The sequence below is a fragment of the Acomys russatus genome, chromosome 14 (genome assembly GCF_903995435.1).
Source record: "Acomys russatus chromosome 14, mAcoRus1.1, whole genome shotgun sequence".
Lineage (NCBI taxonomy): Eukaryota > Metazoa > Chordata > Mammalia > Rodentia > Muridae > Acomys > Acomys russatus.
In genome coordinates, this window is record NC_067150.1 from 24,904,955 (window position 1) to 24,923,365 (window position 18,411).

At 42.3% G+C, this 18,411-nt stretch overlaps 1 protein-coding gene across 4 annotated transcripts in view; it reads right to left on the reverse strand.

The window, feature by feature from the left end:
* Window positions 1-18,169, reverse strand: part of Aplp2 (amyloid beta precursor like protein 2) — a 64,809-nt gene extending 46,640 nt beyond the window's left edge. For 3 of the 4 annotated variants that reach the window (XM_051156118.1, XM_051156117.1, XM_051156115.1), the window contains exon 1: window positions 17,967-18,169. In XM_051156118.1, the coding sequence (XP_051012075.1) occupies window positions 17,967-18,071 (105 nt within the window). In that variant the 5' untranslated portion in view covers window positions 18,072-18,169. The remainder of the gene's footprint in view (window positions 1-17,966) is intronic. The other variant, XM_051156116.1, reaches the window with a different exon arrangement.
* Window positions 18,170-18,411: the final 242 nt, after the last annotated feature.

Consider the following 18,411-nt stretch of genomic DNA (forward strand, 5'->3'; position numbering starts at 1 on the left):
CTCAGATGACAGTAGGCTGTGTTGACACTTAAAGCTAACTACAAGTTTGTTCTAAGGAAAAAGAACAACAAAAATATAACATCAAGGCTCTGTTATAAATTAGGGCTCAGCATAGGGCACATGCCTAGCGTATTCAACAACTCAGTGCACCACAGAATGAGAAAACTTACCAGCAGCTCATTACTCAAAGTTTCATTTTTCATGGTTCCCATTATCCAGAACCGTGGCCTAAAAATATTGAATGGGAAAATTCTAGAAATAAACAACTCATAATTTCTGAATTGCTTACCATTCTGATTTAAAATAAGATTTCACTTTGTCCCATGTAGGGCACAAATCATTCCTTTGTCCTATGTCCCTACTACCTAAGTCATTTAGTAACTGTCTCAGTTATCAAACTGTGGCAGCAGCACTGCCTGTGTGTTCAAGTAACCTTTACTCCACCTAGACACAAAACTGGTGATGGTGGCAACTCAAGCCCACTTTTTCTTGCTTCCTCCCTTTATCTATTCATTCATTTTGGGGTGCACATTTAAACCTAGGCCCTTGTGCATGCTAGACATGTACACCATAAAACGCATATGCCATATTACGCTATCACATGGGGCAAGTTCAGTTCAGTAAGACATCTTTACGCGGTCTTAAATACAGCATTGTTAACACTGCCATGCTCATTACTTCCTAGTATAGCTTACTGTGCCTAACTTACTAAGCTTTACCATAGATGTAGATATATAGAGCTATAATGCTCAGGAAAAAGAAAAGAAAAACAGTGATTCAGAGTTCAGGGCTCACTGGAACAGACTTCTCCTAGGTGAGGGGGCTGTTAAAATGTCAAGAGATCATTTCCAAGCCTTCTTCCTTTTTTACCATGGGTTGAAAAACCAGATGCCTATGCATAACAAATAGAAAACAGGATAGAAACAAATGGAAAACACCCACTACTTGGTCCCTGCTGTCAGATGTCCTCATTTCTTCAAAACCTGGTAGTACTTTTTATTAATTGAAAGTGGAAGTGTGTACCTAGAATTTAAGTCCAATTAAGTCTAAGGTGAGGACAAAATAAAATGGGAAGAGGCCACACTCTATTTACAGGCTACATTTTTTTCCTTATATTTTCTTTTGTAAGCCTAAATTTAACATACCAGACTTCAGAGTAAAGAGAGCTGACAATCTAAAAGAACAATACTCGGCAAGCCCAGAAGGTAAAGTACAAGCTAAAATCTGACTGATGCTGTCAATTACAAAATTACTATAATATTAACTCTAAAGACCTTGGCATTTTGGTACAGGGTGTAACTCCATGGCAGTGTGTGTGTGTTAAGAACACACAAGGCCCTACTCTCATCCTCAAGATGGAAAAGGTAATTTTGGCATTTGAGGATGGGAAGACTTAATATTGTTAAGGTAACACCATGACCCAAAGCAACCTTCATGCAATCGCTTACCAAAAACCTTGATGGGGCTTTTTAAAGAAATAGAAAGGCCACCATACGAGTCACTGTGGAATCTCACCATCTCGAAAAGAAACAGTTCAAAAATAAACCCTCATATAAGGCCAACTGATTTTTGACAAGATTGCCAAGACCATATAATAGGAAAAGGACAGATCCTTTCAAACAAATGGTCTTCTAAGAATGAGGTGGATCCCTACCTGAAAGTACATATAAAAATGAGTTCAAGGCCTAGGGAGGAGATGAGTCAACAGGTAAAGCAAAACACTTGCAATCTAAACCCCAGCATCTACACAAAGCCAGGCAGGGCCATGCACACCTGTAATCCAGCTTTGGGAGGATGAGGCAGGTGGATCTCAGGAGCCTGCCTGCCAGCCAGTTTAACTGAACAGTCTAAGATTCAGAGAGACCTTGTCTCAGAGGAAGGGGCTAGACATCTTCCTTTGGTTTCTTCAGGCACATATGCACACACACTCTCACACAACCTAACTGAAAACTACGGAACATCTAAGCTTGAAGTTACAACTCTCAGAAATCTTAAGGGAAAAGCTTCATGACATAATTTCTCAGATATGACATTTGAAACAGGTAACTAACTACAGGGAAGAAATATACTTTATCAAATTTGAAAATTTTGTGCATCAAAGGACACTATCAAGAATGATAGTGTATCTGCAAGTCACTCCTCTGATTCACATCTAGAAAAATAAAAGGAACTCCTACACTTCAACAGCATCAAACTGTCTAGTTCGAGAACGAACATTTCGAGAGGGCATTTCTTCAAAGAAAAGCCAGCATGAAAGGACATCCAACACCACTAGCTATCAGACTAACGCAAACCCACACCATAAGCAAGGTGCTGCTCCATACAACTGAGACATCTGTTACTGAAACTAATAATTCTGAGGGTTAAAGATTATTATCAAGGATATGGAGAACCTGGGAACCCTTGCCCAGCGCTAATGGGAATGCGCAGACACAGTCACTGTGTAAAACTGTTTAGCAATTTCTCAAAAATGAAAACACAGACTTGCCAAAGACCCAGCAGTCTCACATATGGCTACATAGCCAAAGGAACTGGAACATGGTGTGGAGGAGACACAGCTCACTGCAGAGCTAACATGAAGGCAGCAGACGCCACTATCCTATACCCACAGGCCCCTTTTCAATGCCCAGCACAGAAAAGTGAACAAGGGATAATTATAAATTTAGGCCTGTAACCCCAGAACTAGGTTAGTGGTGGCTGGAGGACCAGAAGTAAAACAACCAAAAGGAGGAGAGGGGAAGATGAGAAGGGAGGGAAGAAAGCACCTACACACTGACACTAATGAGCAGGGGAGACACTGTTAGGAAAAAAACAAACCAGTCAGAGAGCAGATAAGGAATGAGTCCAGCCGCATATGCATCTGAAATACTAAAATTAATAAAAACAGAGATCAGAATTTCTGCAACCAGAGGCTAAGAGAGTGAGAAAAAGTTGCTATTCAACAGGTGCTAAGCTTCCTTATAGACTATTCATAACTTCTAGAGATCCACTATACAACACTGACCAATACTTAACAGTGTGTTGTGTGCTTACATTTTTAAGAGGTTTGGTGAGAGAGCTTGGTAGGCAAAGTACATATTGCACAAGAATACAGACCTGAGTTTGATACCAGAACTCATATAAAAAACACCAGGTATGGTTAGCATACTTTATAAATCCCACAGAGCAGAGTAGGAACAGGCAGATCTCTGGAGCTCACTGGCAAGCCAAGTTAGCCTACTTGGCAAGCCAATGAGACTTGGTTTCAGAAACCAAGGTGAAAGGTGCCTGAGAAATAAGGCTGACAACTGCGCACATGTGCACTCACACACACATGCACCAACATATGAATATACAGCCATACACGAAACAATATGAGACCCAATCTTACATTAAATGTTCTTGCCAACAATAAAGTTAGCTTTTAAAATGATAAATTTTCTGTTATATATATTTTACTACAATCTCAAAAAGATGTGGATTTTGAATTGTGTGATTTAGAGAATTTTTGTATCTTTTAGCTGACATGTTAAGTACTATGAAATAAACCTATATAATAGTAAAGGGGGGTATAGATTGGAATCTCCTATACTGAAACACTGAACAAGCACTGACTATCATTTGCCTAACAGAAGCGTATTTGTCACTCTTCTCAGGGACTTATAGTGCCTTCAGCTACACTGTCATAATACCTAGCACAGCAATTCGACTGAGGTTCATTAATATGATTAACTATGAAGAACTTCAAATGAACCAATCACCATGCCAACACCTTCAGCTTTTGAAAAAGTTATATCCAGAGGTTCTTTAAAAAGAAGTTTTAAGTGTATTATTTTTAAATTTGGGTGCACTTGCTTCTTTGTATGTGCACATGTGTATGCAGGTGCCTTCAGAGACTAAAAGAGGGCGTCAAAGCCCTGAGAACTGGAGTTGCAAAGTGGTTGTGAGCCTCCCAACGTGGGTGATGGGAATGGAACTTGGGGCTCTGCTGGAGCATCAAATGCTCATCACCACTGGGCCATCTTTCCAGCCCTCCAGACATTCTCTTAAATATCAACTTAGGTTATAGCTTTAAAAATTTGTTTAACTCCACTGCATGCTATTTTCATTAGACAGATTTTAGAAATACAAGGAGATGAGAGATGAGGCAGCAGCTGAGAGCACCTGCTGCATAATCATGAAGACTAGAGTTTGGTTCCTTGGAATCCCTATGAAACTGGGCACAGTGGCAGCTATCTGTATGTAATCTGGGTGTCAGGAGAAAGGGGGGTGACCCTTGGAGCTCACTGGCCAGCCAGTCTAGCTGAACCTGAGAGCTCCAGGCTCAGTAAGAAACCCTGCCTCAAAAATATGGTGATGAATTGCTAACGCAGGAAGGCATCAACTTCTGGTCTCCATCCCCACCCCCTGGTCAAAGAGATGCACATCCGTCAGGTCTTCTAGCACGCTGGTAGTTAATCAAACCTCAATTACTTCCAGTGTTTGGGGGGAAATCATTCTTGAAGACTTATTTACAGCATTTAATATATCCCTATATAAGGTGCCCACTGAGTGTAATCACCAAAATTCAAAAGGTTTCCAACTAGAAAGCACCAAAAAAGCAACAATTTACCAAATCAACTGCTTTCATTGATATATGTATTTTGAAAGCACTCCTGTCATTTTCTCACATATTCTTATTAAGATGTGTGTAAAATACATCAAAATATTTAAACAGTGGTTCCAATATTGCCACTAATACCTAACTACTTAATAGTGGCAAGCCCCTTCCCTAAAAATGTACTCAAAACATTTATGCAACAGTGCATGTGTCCAAGTCCAAATTCAGGGTGTGAAAGGCTCCTTCAGAGAGTGAGTACTGTCCACCTAAAAGCTCAGCAAGTCCAAAATTTCTTAACCAGGAGGGTGGTTCAATTGAAAATGATGCTTTAAAAAAAAAAAAGTTACTCAAATGTTAACTGGGAAAATGGGTTGTAAACACTAAGGGGGCCTCTACACTTTGAGAAACAACTGATGGGAAAAAAAAAAAAGAGAGAAACAACTGATGGAAAAAACAAAGCAGGTATTGGTCTGGATGGTAAATTACTTTTTCTGTTTTTGTTTTGCTTATCAGTACCTGCATTGTTCACGATATAATTCTTTCTTAATGGAATTTATACCAGTCACCACAAATAAATAAATAAATAAATAAATAAATAAATGTCACTTGTGAAGAGTCTATTTTAAAACGTTTTTCATGTGTGTGACAGGCGTGTGCGCCCAAGTACCACGAGGTAAGTTTAAGCATGCTAAATGCACACTCAGGCACGGGGCTACAGCCACCAGTCCCTGGTAGGTGTTTCTAACAACACACTCTAAGAAGCAAGTGTAAGTTAGTAAGGTACTCCATATGTCTAAGGAGTACTTGTGCAACTACGGGAAACCTGATCGTGCTAGGGATTCTGAGAGAAGGAAACACTGAAAGCAGCATTCTCCTGTCACTTTGTATGACTAATGACTGCCTATATGATGAGTGCCTAATGGCAAGGCTCACCCAAATGTCTTGGTAGTCATGCTGCTCTGAGCCACCCTGTCCTCAAGGGCCATCTGTCCTCCAGTAAAGCACAACTTAAAGAGCAAGTTCACAGATCTCTGTGAACATGTGAGTTTGAGGCTAGCCTGGTCTACAGAGCTACCAGTACCAGGACAGCCAAGGCTACACAAAGAAACTCTGTCTTGAAAAAACAAAACAAAACAAAAAGATCATATTTCATTTTGGTGTATTGAAGGCTTTAAGTCACTTACTGGGGTTAGCTGTTAGGATAATTAATTCTTTGAAGAGAATCTATGGCCCTTTTCCCTGGTTATTTCTAAGCTTTTTTTGCTGCATCATGATTTCAGTAATTTTTCTGTAAGCCGAGTCACTAGAACCCATACAACACAGCAGACATGCTGCTAGTCCCAGCACTGGGAAGCAGGGACAGCAGAACTCGCTAGTCTACCCTAAAGTGTAGGTAAACCCTAGGCCTATCTCAAAAGGCAAGGTTGACAGCTCCTAAGAAATGACACCTGAGGCTGACCACTGGCACATGTGCTCACATACACATGAATATATATGCACATATCCACATAAGCACACATGTGTGCAACAGATATTGTTAAAAACTGATAAAGGCAAAAACATTACTAGGTAGAAAGAGTAAAGTATGAAGGTGTTTTTTCTTCGAGAAAGAGAAAGCAAAACTTGTTACAACTAAGTGGGAAGGGAAAACTATAAATCACAGCAGTGGTGAGGCTACAGAAATGCCTTGGTGACTAAGATTGCTTAGTATTCTTCCAGAGGACCCATGTTTGGTTCCCAGCACCTTTGTCCAGCAGCTTATAGGTACTTCATAGCTCCAGGGGATCTAATGCTATCTTCTGGCCTCCTTGGGTACCTCACACCCATGGCAAACACAGACAGAAAGACAGACACATAATACACAGAGAAAAAAATAAGTCTTAAATGAGAATTTGGGGGCTGGATAGGTGGCTTAGAGGTTAAGAGCACTGACTACTCTTCCAAAGGTCATAAGTTCAATTCCCAACAACCACATTTGGCTCACAACCATCTACAATGTGATCTGATGCCCTCTTCTGGCCTGCAGGCAAAAAATAATAAATCAATCAAAAATAAAACTTTAAAAAATGAGAATTTTTAAAAACATGCCTTTTTCAGTCACAGAAAATGTTACATAACACATGAGCATGAGCGCACGTGTGTGTGTGTATGTGTCACACACAGTAATAATCCAAACAATATGAAAACAAGATTAGAACATGTGTAAACAAAATGTATACCTTCTCTTTGTGAACACAGGAAAAGAAATTCTATCATTAATAATGCATGTTTTGGAGCTGGAGAAATGGCTCCGTGGTCAAGAGTACTAGCTGTTCTTCCAGAGGACCAGGGTTCAATTCTCAGCACCTACACGGCAGCTCACAGCTATCTATAACTCCAGTTCCAGGGGACCCAACACCCTCCTACAGACATACATACATACATGCAGGCAAAACACCAATGCACATAAAAAAAATTTTAATACATGTTTCAAGAAATTTCAAAGGCAACAATCAAACCAACCAAATACTGACCACAATACAATCAAGCTTTAAATAACAAAGCCAAAAAACTACACATAGCTGGAAATTAAGGAATAAGAAGGCTGACTATGTCAAACCCATTTTGGGGACATGAAGGCAAAATTCTAAACAAAATTTTAGCACCCCCCCCCAAAAAAGGAAACAAAGCAGGGGGAGAAAGGAAGTCTATGAGACCATAATGGTTTGGGGAGGTAGGAGAAGAAAGGACATTCACAGGGGCACAGAGTCAACTCAGTTAAAAGCACTGGCTGTTCCCCTAGAGGACCAAGGTTTGATTCCCAGAAATCAACCCATGGAATATGACACCCTCTGCTGGTCCCTGCAGGCAATGCGCACACACGTGGTACACAGACACACACAGAGGCAAACTACCTATACATATTAAAAAATTAGTGAAAAAAATTCTTATTTAGTACCTTTGTAAGCCAAAGGCCTCTTATTATTACACAGTGGGACTTACATGTATCATATAAATTCAGTACAATTCTAAATTAATTCCAACAGGTATGCTTTGGTGACCTGTGGTAAACAAAGAAAGAAATGGGTTTAGAAAACAAAACAAAACAGAAACAAAAACAAAAACAAAACACCAGGCAATAGGAGGATACAAGGGATGGGATAACAATTTAGATGTAATATGAATAAATTAATAAAATATATTAAAAAACAGATTTACAAATGAAAATTTAACAAAAGTGGCACAGTGGAGTTCCTGGGGGCACAGGCCTTCTAGCACTCAAAAGGATGAGGCAGGAAAAATCACAAATTCAAGGCTGGCTGGGGTTCCTTATCATCAAGACCAGGCCTCAAAATAAAAAACAGCAAGGTTGAGACTCTCAGTCACAAGGCCCTGGGCTCAATATCCACCAGTACTAGCCCCGCAAAGAGATGGGACAAAAGGCAACTGTAACAGTAAACAGCACTCACTAGCTGTGTGACAGGTGTTGGATGTCTAGATGGAAAAGGCAGTACTTAAATGACATTATTAAAAGAGTAAGGGGTAGATTGGAGGAATGGATCAGTGGTTAGGACGACTTGTTTCCCACATAGCAGCTCCTAACTAGCTATACACCCTCTTCTGGTCTCAGATGGCCCCAGGCACACAGAGGATACACATACACAGACGCAGGAAAAACATTCATATACATAAAATTTAAAAATAAATCCTTTGGGAGATGGGGGGGGGGGGGGGGTTTAGAGTCAGAACAGGAAATGTTTAGCATGCTAGAGGCCCAGGGTTCCATGCCCAGAGCCTAAGAAAACAAAAAGATGTTCAGTAAAGCCACGGGGAGAAAGCACATCTTAACTCCAAGTGGAAACAACTCAAGTGTCCAAGGGCAAAGTAAGTTGTGGTTTACTCATACAAAACATCAACAGAAGCCTGTGAGTCACAATTATACTCAGTACAAATAACTTTAAAACATGTTTCTTCAGCCAGGCATGGTGGCGCATGCCTTTAATCCCAGCACTCGGGAGACAGAGGCAAGCGAATCACTGTGAGTTCGAGGCCAGCCTGGTCTACAAAGCAAGTCCAGGACAGCCAAGGCTACACAGAGAAACCCTGTCTCAAAACAAACAAACAAACAACAACAACAACAAAAAAGTTTCTTCAAAGATACCAAACACTCAGGAATTTATTGAGTATTCCATTTACATGAATCTTAAAAAACAAAAAAGGAAATTTTAATGAGGATGTCTGCTAAGACTACAAACAAAGGCAAGAATAAATATGGAAAAGCTGGGGCGCAGCTACTTCTGGAGGACAGAAAGAAGGCATGGTGCTGCTCCTCCCTTTGACCTTGGAAGTGATTCATGACAATATGCTTGGCTACTTTCTTTTGTGTATTTGTAACTTGTAAAAGCTGAAAAATAAGCAAGGGACAGCTAGGGCCATATCTCAGTAAGGAGAGGATTTGCCTAGTGTGGGCAAGGCCAGGTTCCATCCCCAGCACAGTATAACTCAGGCATGGAGGCACACAGCAGTAATTCTAACCAAGAAGTAGAGCAAGAGGATAGAAAGGTCAAGGTAAAGCTGAGCATGGTGCTGCACACCTTTGAGGCAGAGGCAGAGGCATGTCGATCTTTGTGGTTCAAGGCCAGCCTGGTGTACAAAGGGAGTTCCAAGACAGTGCTACACAATGGGACTTGGTTTTTTTCTTTTTTGTTTGTTTTGAGAAACAGGGTTTCTCTGTGTAGTCTTGGCTGTCCTGGACTTGCTTTGTAGTCCAGGCTGGCCTCAAACTCAGAGATCTGCCTGCCCCTGTCTCCCCAAGTGCTGGGATTACAGGCATGAGCCACCGCATCTGGTGAGACTTGGTTTCTTTAAAAATAAAATAAATTAAATTAAAAGTAAAAAATAAATCAAGGTTATCCTCTCCTACCCAGGGAATTCAAGACCAGCCTGAGCTGAGACACTGTCTTGGTGAGAGAGTGGGATGCGGGACCAAGATGGTTGAAAGGTAAAGGCACTTTGTGCTGAGTATAATCTTAGGAATCCACATACTGAAAAAGAGCTGATTCCTGCCCTGCACACGCGTGTGCACACTCACATGCACTCACTCACACACATCCTCTGTCCTTCTCAAAAACTATTAAAATAACAAAAGGCTTATGAAAAGCCTGGTTAAGGAGGGCAGCACGTGGGTAGGCACCTTGACAAGCAATTTTCACATTCTTATCTCATGAAATCCTCACTGTAGGCTCAAATAATGAGTCCTGTATCAATGATAGAAATATTACAGTTCAATAAGATACCCAGCAAATTTTATGAAGATATGAATAGGAACAGGTATGCTGAGCAAGTAAACCCAAGGGAGGAGTCACTACTGAGAAGTTCAAACAGCTACTTCATTTGTGTGTTAGTCTTCGTCTTATTGTTTGTAGCCCAGGGTGGCCCTGAGCCCATCCCCCGTCCCCCCACCCCTATCCTGTTTCCATTCCCTACGTCCTGGAATCACAGAGGTGTGCTGTATGTCTGACCTTTTGGTCTTTAACCTTCTATCCTGCTCCCTCAGCCATTACAAAAGTATGCTACCATGCCTGGCTCCTTGTTTTAAGCCTAAAGCAAGTAATGTAAGTGTTAAGACGAACAAAGCCAGATGTTGGCTATACGCATTTTTAAAAGATTCTTTGCTGTGGTATTCATAATAAAAGGAGGTAAAATAAATGTTGCACTAACATTTCATCTCTCAAAATAAAAATCCTATTTCTGCCATACCAAGTCATAAATCTAGCATTCCAGGAAAAAGAGTTGAAAATGTCTATGCTCTTACTACACTACTAAACCTTCCATTTTCTTCTTTGTAGAGGTCTGTCCCCTTTACAGTTTATCCACAGTTTATATTCTTCAAGCCATCTTGTTGGGGGTGACATCTATAAAAAATGAAGTATAATGGTTGGAGAACTGGCTTGGTCAGTAAAAGTGTCTGCCATGCTAGCACCAGGACCTGAGCTCTCCTTCCCAGCACCCATGTGAAGTGGCATATGGTGGTGACATCTGTAACCCAGCCTGGGAGGAGGACAGAGAAAGGTGGGTACCTGAAGCTTGCTAGCAAGCCAACCAGGAAGTCGAGCTCTGGGTTTAGTCAGAGACCTTATCTCAAAAATAAGGTGAAAAACAAAGGAGGGAAAAGCTTGATGTTGACCTCTGGCTTCCACACCATGTGCACATACATTTGTATTTAAAAAGGAAGTGGAGCAATGTGACAAATCTCATCAGCTAACTTCTAACCCAGAATGATTCTGTAGGTAGGAACTGCTTGTTTCTCTGAAAGCCAACTCATCATACACAGAGCTTCCCAAATGGAGAGTGCCCTCATTATAGGCAGGCAATGGGCTGCTACCATCAATAAATCTTTAAGCCAAGCCAAATTTGATTCAAGGCTGCTACATTCTGCTCCAGAGCAGGTCCTAGGAATCTGAGACTACTGACATAGGACTATCCCTGCTCTACTTGCATTGGTTAAAAGCACACATTACTAATTTTGGCCAGCAACATTTAAGAAGTATTGTGACACCAAACTAGGAACTGTTTCTTCACTACAAAAGGAGACATACAAAGCAGTTTCCTCTTCCTTTAGACATTACCATCTTTAGAGAAGCGAGTCTCAGGAAGGCAAAGTAAAAGGTCATTGGTGAGTTGCTCAATTAACTACTGCTGTCCCATGCCAAAAACCCAAGTAACTTTTTTCTAAACCTCAATCTACTAATTACACAACACAATGACGAAGATCTGTAAAATACATGTGGAGCCTCTTCTTTGAATAATAACATGCCCCTGTCTCGGATACAATCCCCTACAGGAGATAATGTCTTTTTTTTTTTTTTTGGTGGTGGTTGTTGTTGTTATCATCATTGTCAGAATACAAAGATAAAGGCTGGAGAGATGATCCAGCAGTTAAGAGCACTGGCTGCTGGTCCAGAGTCCTGAGTTCAATTCCCAGCACCCACATGGTGGCTCTGATGCCCTCTTATGTCATGCAGGCAGGCATATATGCAAATAGAGAACTCATACACACATATCTCTTAAAAATACAAAGATAAAACAAGCTTAGTATTAAAGAGAGCTTGGGCATTATAGGAAACGCCACTGAAAGGTCTTTATAATCAGTGGAAATGTAAAATGGGAAGTATTCAGTAATATAACAATGACTTCAAGAGTTGTTAAGTTTGGTGTAGATCAGTTCATAATATAATCTACATGAATTTACAGAAACCTACAGCCAAAAACACCAGAAACTCCCTGACAGAGAGGAAGGAATAGAGTAGTGAACTTAGACTAAATAGACAGATTCAAGCCCTGGCCACAGTACATGAGCTTCAAACCTTAGAATCTACTGGACTCACTTTTTAGGTGGTAGTAAATACTGAACCTGGTGGTGGGAGCAGCACTCATTTGTTAGGTTTTTCCCCCGTCTATATTTCAGTTACCTGAGGAGCTTTTGAAAACAGCATCTCTATAGCCCCTATTCAGATCTAGCCAATGGACAGTGCATACTTAACAGCTGTGTGGAGAGCAGAGACTACCTCTGACATGAACTCTGGTGCCCCTTATTTGACCACATCCCCTTTGGTGGGGAGGCCTGGTGGCACTCAGAGGAAGGGGGAACAGGCTACCAGGAGATACCTGATAGGCTGTGATCTTCTGTCAGAGGTCTAGGGGAGGGGAATAGGGCAGAAGAGGGAGGGAGGAGGGAACAGGAAAATACAAGTGAGGGGATAACAATGGAGATGTAATCTGAATAAATTATTTAATTTTTTTTTTTTTTTTTTTTTTTTTAAAGAAAAGAAAACAGCATCCCTGATGTTGCCAATGAAATCCTGAAATGACATGCAAGTGCACCTGGACCACAGGAAGCAACAGATTCAGCTGCCACTGCTGCACCATTTGGCATTCCCCTCAGAACCAGTTAAGAGGTCAGTACTACCTGGACAAATAATAACAAACAGTCAGCTTTCTAATCTTCCTATTTTATAAACAGATTACAGGGACTGCAGAAATGGCTCGTGGTTAAGAGCACTAGCTGCTCATCAGGAGAACCCAGGTTTAATCCCTAGCACCCACAGAATGACTCACAACCACCCAGTTCCCAGGATCTGGCACCCTAATCTCACATCTTCAGGTACAGACATACATTCAGGCAAAACACCTATGCACATATGGTAATAGTAAGAATAATTAAAACAAACAATAGATTACAACTGTGTTTAAGGCAAATTCACTAAAAAAAACAAACTTCAGAACTGGGCATGGTGGCACACGCCTTTAATCCCATCACTTAGGGAGGCAGAGGCAGGTGGATCACTGTGAGTTCAAAGCCAGCCTCGTCTACAAAGCAAATCCAGGACAGGCAAGGCTACACAGAGAAACTCTGTCTCAGAAAAAAACAAACAACAACAACAACAAAAAAAAAAAAAACCCCCAAAAAAACACAAAAACAAAAACCTTGAGCTGGAAATGCACATGAGGAGTAGAATGCTTATCTAGCATGCTCTATGTAGTCTGAAGATTCACTTCTCAGCTGGCTGTGATAACATGCCTTCAGACAGATCTCTGTGAATTTGAGGCCAAATTGGTTTAAGGCTCCAGGCCAGCCAAAGCTATATAGTGAGAATCTGACTCAAAGGGAGGAAAAAAGACTCAATTCTCAAAACCAAAGAACAGAAAAGCAATTATTTGCTGTACTTTATACACAAGACTGGAATCCCTTCTATCTGATTGCACCTACATGATCTACTTTCCAATTTAAGCTATAAATCAAGGTACAGTATACTAAACTCAATTAAGCTTTGAAGTAATCTAGTTTATCTCACTAAAAAACAACATGAAAATCAAGTTAGAGGCTATTTAGAATTCTCTTCTCAACTGGCCCTTCCAGAGCGACTGCAAGCTAAACAAAAATTAGCCCCTATTTTAGTCACACAGAAATGTTATTTTCTGTAAGAAGTTCATTTTAAGAGAATCAAAAGTAGTCAGTGCTGATACCAGCTTCAATACATAGTGTCTGTCACTTCTATAAAACTTCTACACATCATATATCTGGAAACATAAACAATACCAAAATGTTTCCAGGTTTCCCTGAATGACATATCAAAGCTATTTTTTCACTTATTTCCTGTTATTTTTTTTTAATCTTACAATGACTATGCATCATCTATACAAAATTTTCATTGTTGCTTTCAAGGGGGAAAAATGCATGCTGGCTGCAGTGGCACATGCTGGTAGTCCCAGCACTCAACAGGCTGAAGGAGGAGGATTATGACATTTATGGGCTCTTAGGACACATAGTAACAGACTCTGTATCTCAAATAAACAAAACAAACCAAACAAACAAACAAACAAAAATCCTGATAAGTCAGTAATAGTGAATAAAGAATCTTGCAAAGTTACATTTTGATTTTCCAAAGTCAAAATACTATCAGATAAGTTAAAAATCTGACCATTATATTTGGAAAAGTATATAACCTTTCACATACTAATGCCAATAGCTCAGAAGCATATTAGCGTCTTAGAAAGTGACCAGGTCAACTGACAAACTGATATACAGACAGGACATAAAATATTGTATCAATATTAAATGTCCCAGATTCCTAACTGTCCGGATGTTATGTAAGAGAATGCCTTTGTTCTAGGTTTTCAGGGGCAAAGAAGGCGATGTATGCAACTGACTTTCAGGCAGATTAGCGACAAATCAAATAATGGTAACAGAACAAATGATAAATTCTTTCCCCACTCCAGGGTGCTGGGCATTCTGCCACTGAGCTACATCCGGTCATGTGAAAGCAAATTCTAAATACGCAGAATGTTGATGCTGAGTTCAGGTAAATTCCACAAGAGTTGTTTGCACAATTTTGCATTTTTGTAAACTTGAAATAATTTCTAATACAATTTGAAAAAAATAAAGTTAGTAAGGGAAAAAAATAACATTCATAATTGTGTTTTTTAAAAAGGCTACTCAAAAAAAACAAAGAAAAAAAAACAAACAAAAAACAAAATTAGGACTTATATCAGCATCTTGAAGCATTGAGGGAAACATGGCAATATGTTCAAAAGTGCTAACAACATGTGTAGGACCAGCATTGGGCAAATTTGTGCAAGAGAAATAAGCAGCTTACATAGGTAGCATTCAGTTTTCTAACAGCCACATCAGAGAACAAAGAAACTGAAAAAATAAAATAATGTAAATGCATTTTAGTTACCCAATGCACTAATAGGAAAATTGAAATACTTTAATGTTTTCATACTAAGTCTTCACATCCCAGTGTGTATGTGATATTTGATAGCACATCTCAACCCAGAAGCTCCATTTTCATAGAAAATACCTGATTGGCATTTCCTTAAATGAGCTTTATTCCCCCCCTCCCCCTTAAATGAGCTTTTAAAAGTAGATTCAGGGCCAGGCTGTGGTGGCACATGCCTTTGATCCCAGCACTCAGGAGACCAAGGAAAAGGACTTGCTTCAGAATGTTCTCCCAGCCAGTGAGATGCCTGGGTAGGTAAAAGCACTGCTGTCATGGAAGATGGATTGAGTTTGCTCTACAGGACCTACAGAGTGGAAGAAAAGAAGTGACTCCACACTTTGCTCTATGGCCACCACACGTGGGCCTCAACACACAAAATAAGTAAGTGAATGTATTCTTAGAAGTATTTTAATAAGGGGCTAGAGAGATGGCTCAGTGGTTGGGAGCACTTCCCACTCTTCTAAAGGACCTCTGTCTGAAGCCCAGCACCCCAGTCAGGTAGCCCACAATGCCTGTAACTCCAGCTCCAGGGAAGCCAACAACTTGTTTTGGCCTCCAAGGGCACAGACATGCCATACACTCAACACAGATACACACATACACATAAATAATAAAATACAACTGCTAAAACATTTTAAAGGGTTTTTCCTCCAAAACTTTCAAATATAAGCTTCAGTGAAGATTTCGTTCCTCAACCATAAAAGTCACACAGCAAGGAGGACTACACACCGCTGGTGACGACACTATGTTGGCTGCTTAGTTTTACATGGGAATGAAATAAAGTCCTTCTGACAAGAGGACCAGATTGGTAAAATTTAATTTGGTTCCTCAGTTACCAGTCTTTAAAACGTAGTTCTAACAGAAATATTACCCTGATACAACTCCACCTTCCACAAAAACCTCACAAAGCTTGTCCACCTCGGTTGGAGTTTCTGCCCATCAAAATATTTCTTTCAGATGTAGCAGAGCAAATCCAAGTTCTGGCTCTCAGGAGCCTAACCATCCATAGTAGAGCAGTTTGGGCACAAATACTATCCTGTGGTTCCTAAGTGGGACTTGCACACAAGAGAACTTGCCCTGGGATTTAAGAAAGGAAGTGCCCAAAGCAGAGAGGTGTTTAAAAAAAAAAAAACAGGTGTAAGAGATTAATTTAGTCAACACCAAGCAACAGTAAAGATCCACCAATCGATAATTCTGTGCCAAGCAACTTGATCAGGGATTTGGCCAGAATCTCTTTGGCTAATCTCAATAAAAGCCTTCTCAAAGACATCCTGATTTAAGCCTTTCTCATCTAAATTAAGGCTTCGGCAATCCTTTGCCTGACAGCAAATAAACAAATAGTACACATGTGAATAAAATTCTGACAGTCAGCAAAAGGAAAGACCACTTGAAACTTGACAGTGTGAAGGAAAATACAGTTACAAGGAAGCCACGTTTCCACAAAACACTATTTTTAAAGTATTTTGCAAAAATGTTTCTTACTTTGTTTAGCCAAACTTTTCAATTGAATAGTGTGGCTAACGGTCAAAATTAATTCAGAACAACTAATTCTAATATTGCTATTTTCCCGTGCAGACATATGTGTTAAATGGGTTCTTTATAAAACTGACAATCCTTTGTTGTGAATTCACTAGTGCCAGAAGTGCCTCACACCACTGGGAAGTGAGGCTGAGTGTAAACGATGGTTTTTGACACCTTGACCCCTTAGGGCCCACCTAATACATAAACACAATCCCCCTCCCCAACCCCTTCCCTTCTTATGCTGCTTAATGTAGCTGTTTTCTATGGGACATCTTTTTGAGTATCACAGAAACAACCCTACCTAATGTGTGTGTAGAGGCTAAAATAATCTAAAATTTGTGTATATAAACATTAACTATTTCTATTTAAGACTTTACATCCTTTCTCCCACTTCAGTCAAAAAGTTTTAAGCAAGACGAATGCAAAGGTTTATCTGGACTATTCCATCCGGAGAATTTTTTTCTCATTAGCTCTCTTTTACCCGAATATTTACACATTCTGTAGCCGTGAATACATTCTAAGCCAGGTTTTTAATCAGAATGTTCTCAGGTAATGCCTATTTAATCAACATGCAGAAAGCCACGGTGATTTTTTTAAATACAACAAACAGGCACAAGAAGAAATAAACTACACCAGAAATACACATTCCAGTCCAACAGTTCAAGCACTATTTCGAGAAAGTAAATAATAAAGTCCCATGTCTCCCTCGGCGACGGGGGCTTCTTGCCGGGAGGCTAAGTGCCACTCCGCAGAACAAGTTCTACACCCGACATCCTGCCTCTTCCAGTGGTCTGAACTCCCGCTAACCACGGGGGACCCCAGGCGACTTGACCAGGTTATCGGGGGTGACGTTTGGTGCAGAGCAACCACTGTGATCCTGACCCAAGCAAGGAACCTCTGTAAGGTTTTCCTAATGTAGTGGTGGATACTTTCCCTAAAGAAAGCTCCGACGTCCCCAGGAGCAGAAAAGCCGGGGCTCCCTAGTTTGCCAGACTTGGGCACACGGCTAGAAGGCAACGGAGAGAGCAGAACGCCCCGCTGCCCTGGTGGCGCCTCCTCGCCCAGCTCCCTCGGCATCTCGGCCGCTCGCCAGGGCTGGAGCCGCATCCCCGCTGCCAGGTCCACCTGGCCAACAAAGACTGCCCCGCGGTCCGTCAGGTGCGAGCCCGAAGCCCTGGCCTCCCGACCGCTGCGGGCACCAGGGACCCTGCGCCTACCGGCCCATTTAGAGTACCGCGGGGCCGCAGGACGCACGGCCGAGGCGCGCACTGTCCCGGGGGAGGGAGTGCGCGCGCGGCGCGGTGTCCCCTAGGATGCGGCGACGGCGGCGGGTAGGGGGGCTGGGGCGGCCCCGCAGCCCCGACGCCTTTCATTTGGCCTCTGCGGCGGCGGAGGCAGCCCGACCTCGGGGCGCTAAGCTCTGCGCAGAGCTGAGGCGCGCGGGCGGGGTGGGGGGGAGGAAAGCAACCCGCCGCAGAGCCGAACCTCGCGCCGCGCCCCCGGCCGCGGACCCACGCCCGCCCGCCCGCCCGCCCGCCCCGCCCGCAGGCCGCGCTCTCCGGCGGCCCAAGGAGATGCGGTTCAGGCGCTCGCCCGGTCCTCACCTCGATGTAGCCAGCCAGAGCCGCAGCGGGCACCGTGAGCCCGAGCAGCAGCAGGACGAGAAGCTTGCCGGTGGCCGCAGCGGCCGCGGTCCCGGTGGCCGCCATCCCTCTCCGGGTCGCTGTGGCGCTGGGCTTCTCCCGCTCTCAACGTACAGCCGGACTAGAGCGCTTTCCACAACGCGACCCAGAAGCGTCTGAAGCCCGTTCGCCGCCGCCCCGGGGGTTTTACACCGACCGGAACTGACTTCACAAAACCACGCCCTCCTTCGGCGGGATCCAATGCGAGCCGGTAAAACTGGCCTAAGATGCCGCCCCTTGCTTAGTCCAGGTCCAATCAGGGCATGGATGCACCCGCTACCCTCTCCGCCCAGCGCGCGCCCCCGCATGGCCCCGCCCCCAGCCGCGGCCAGCCCCGCCCCCGCCCCGGACCCCGAGGCTTGGGGGG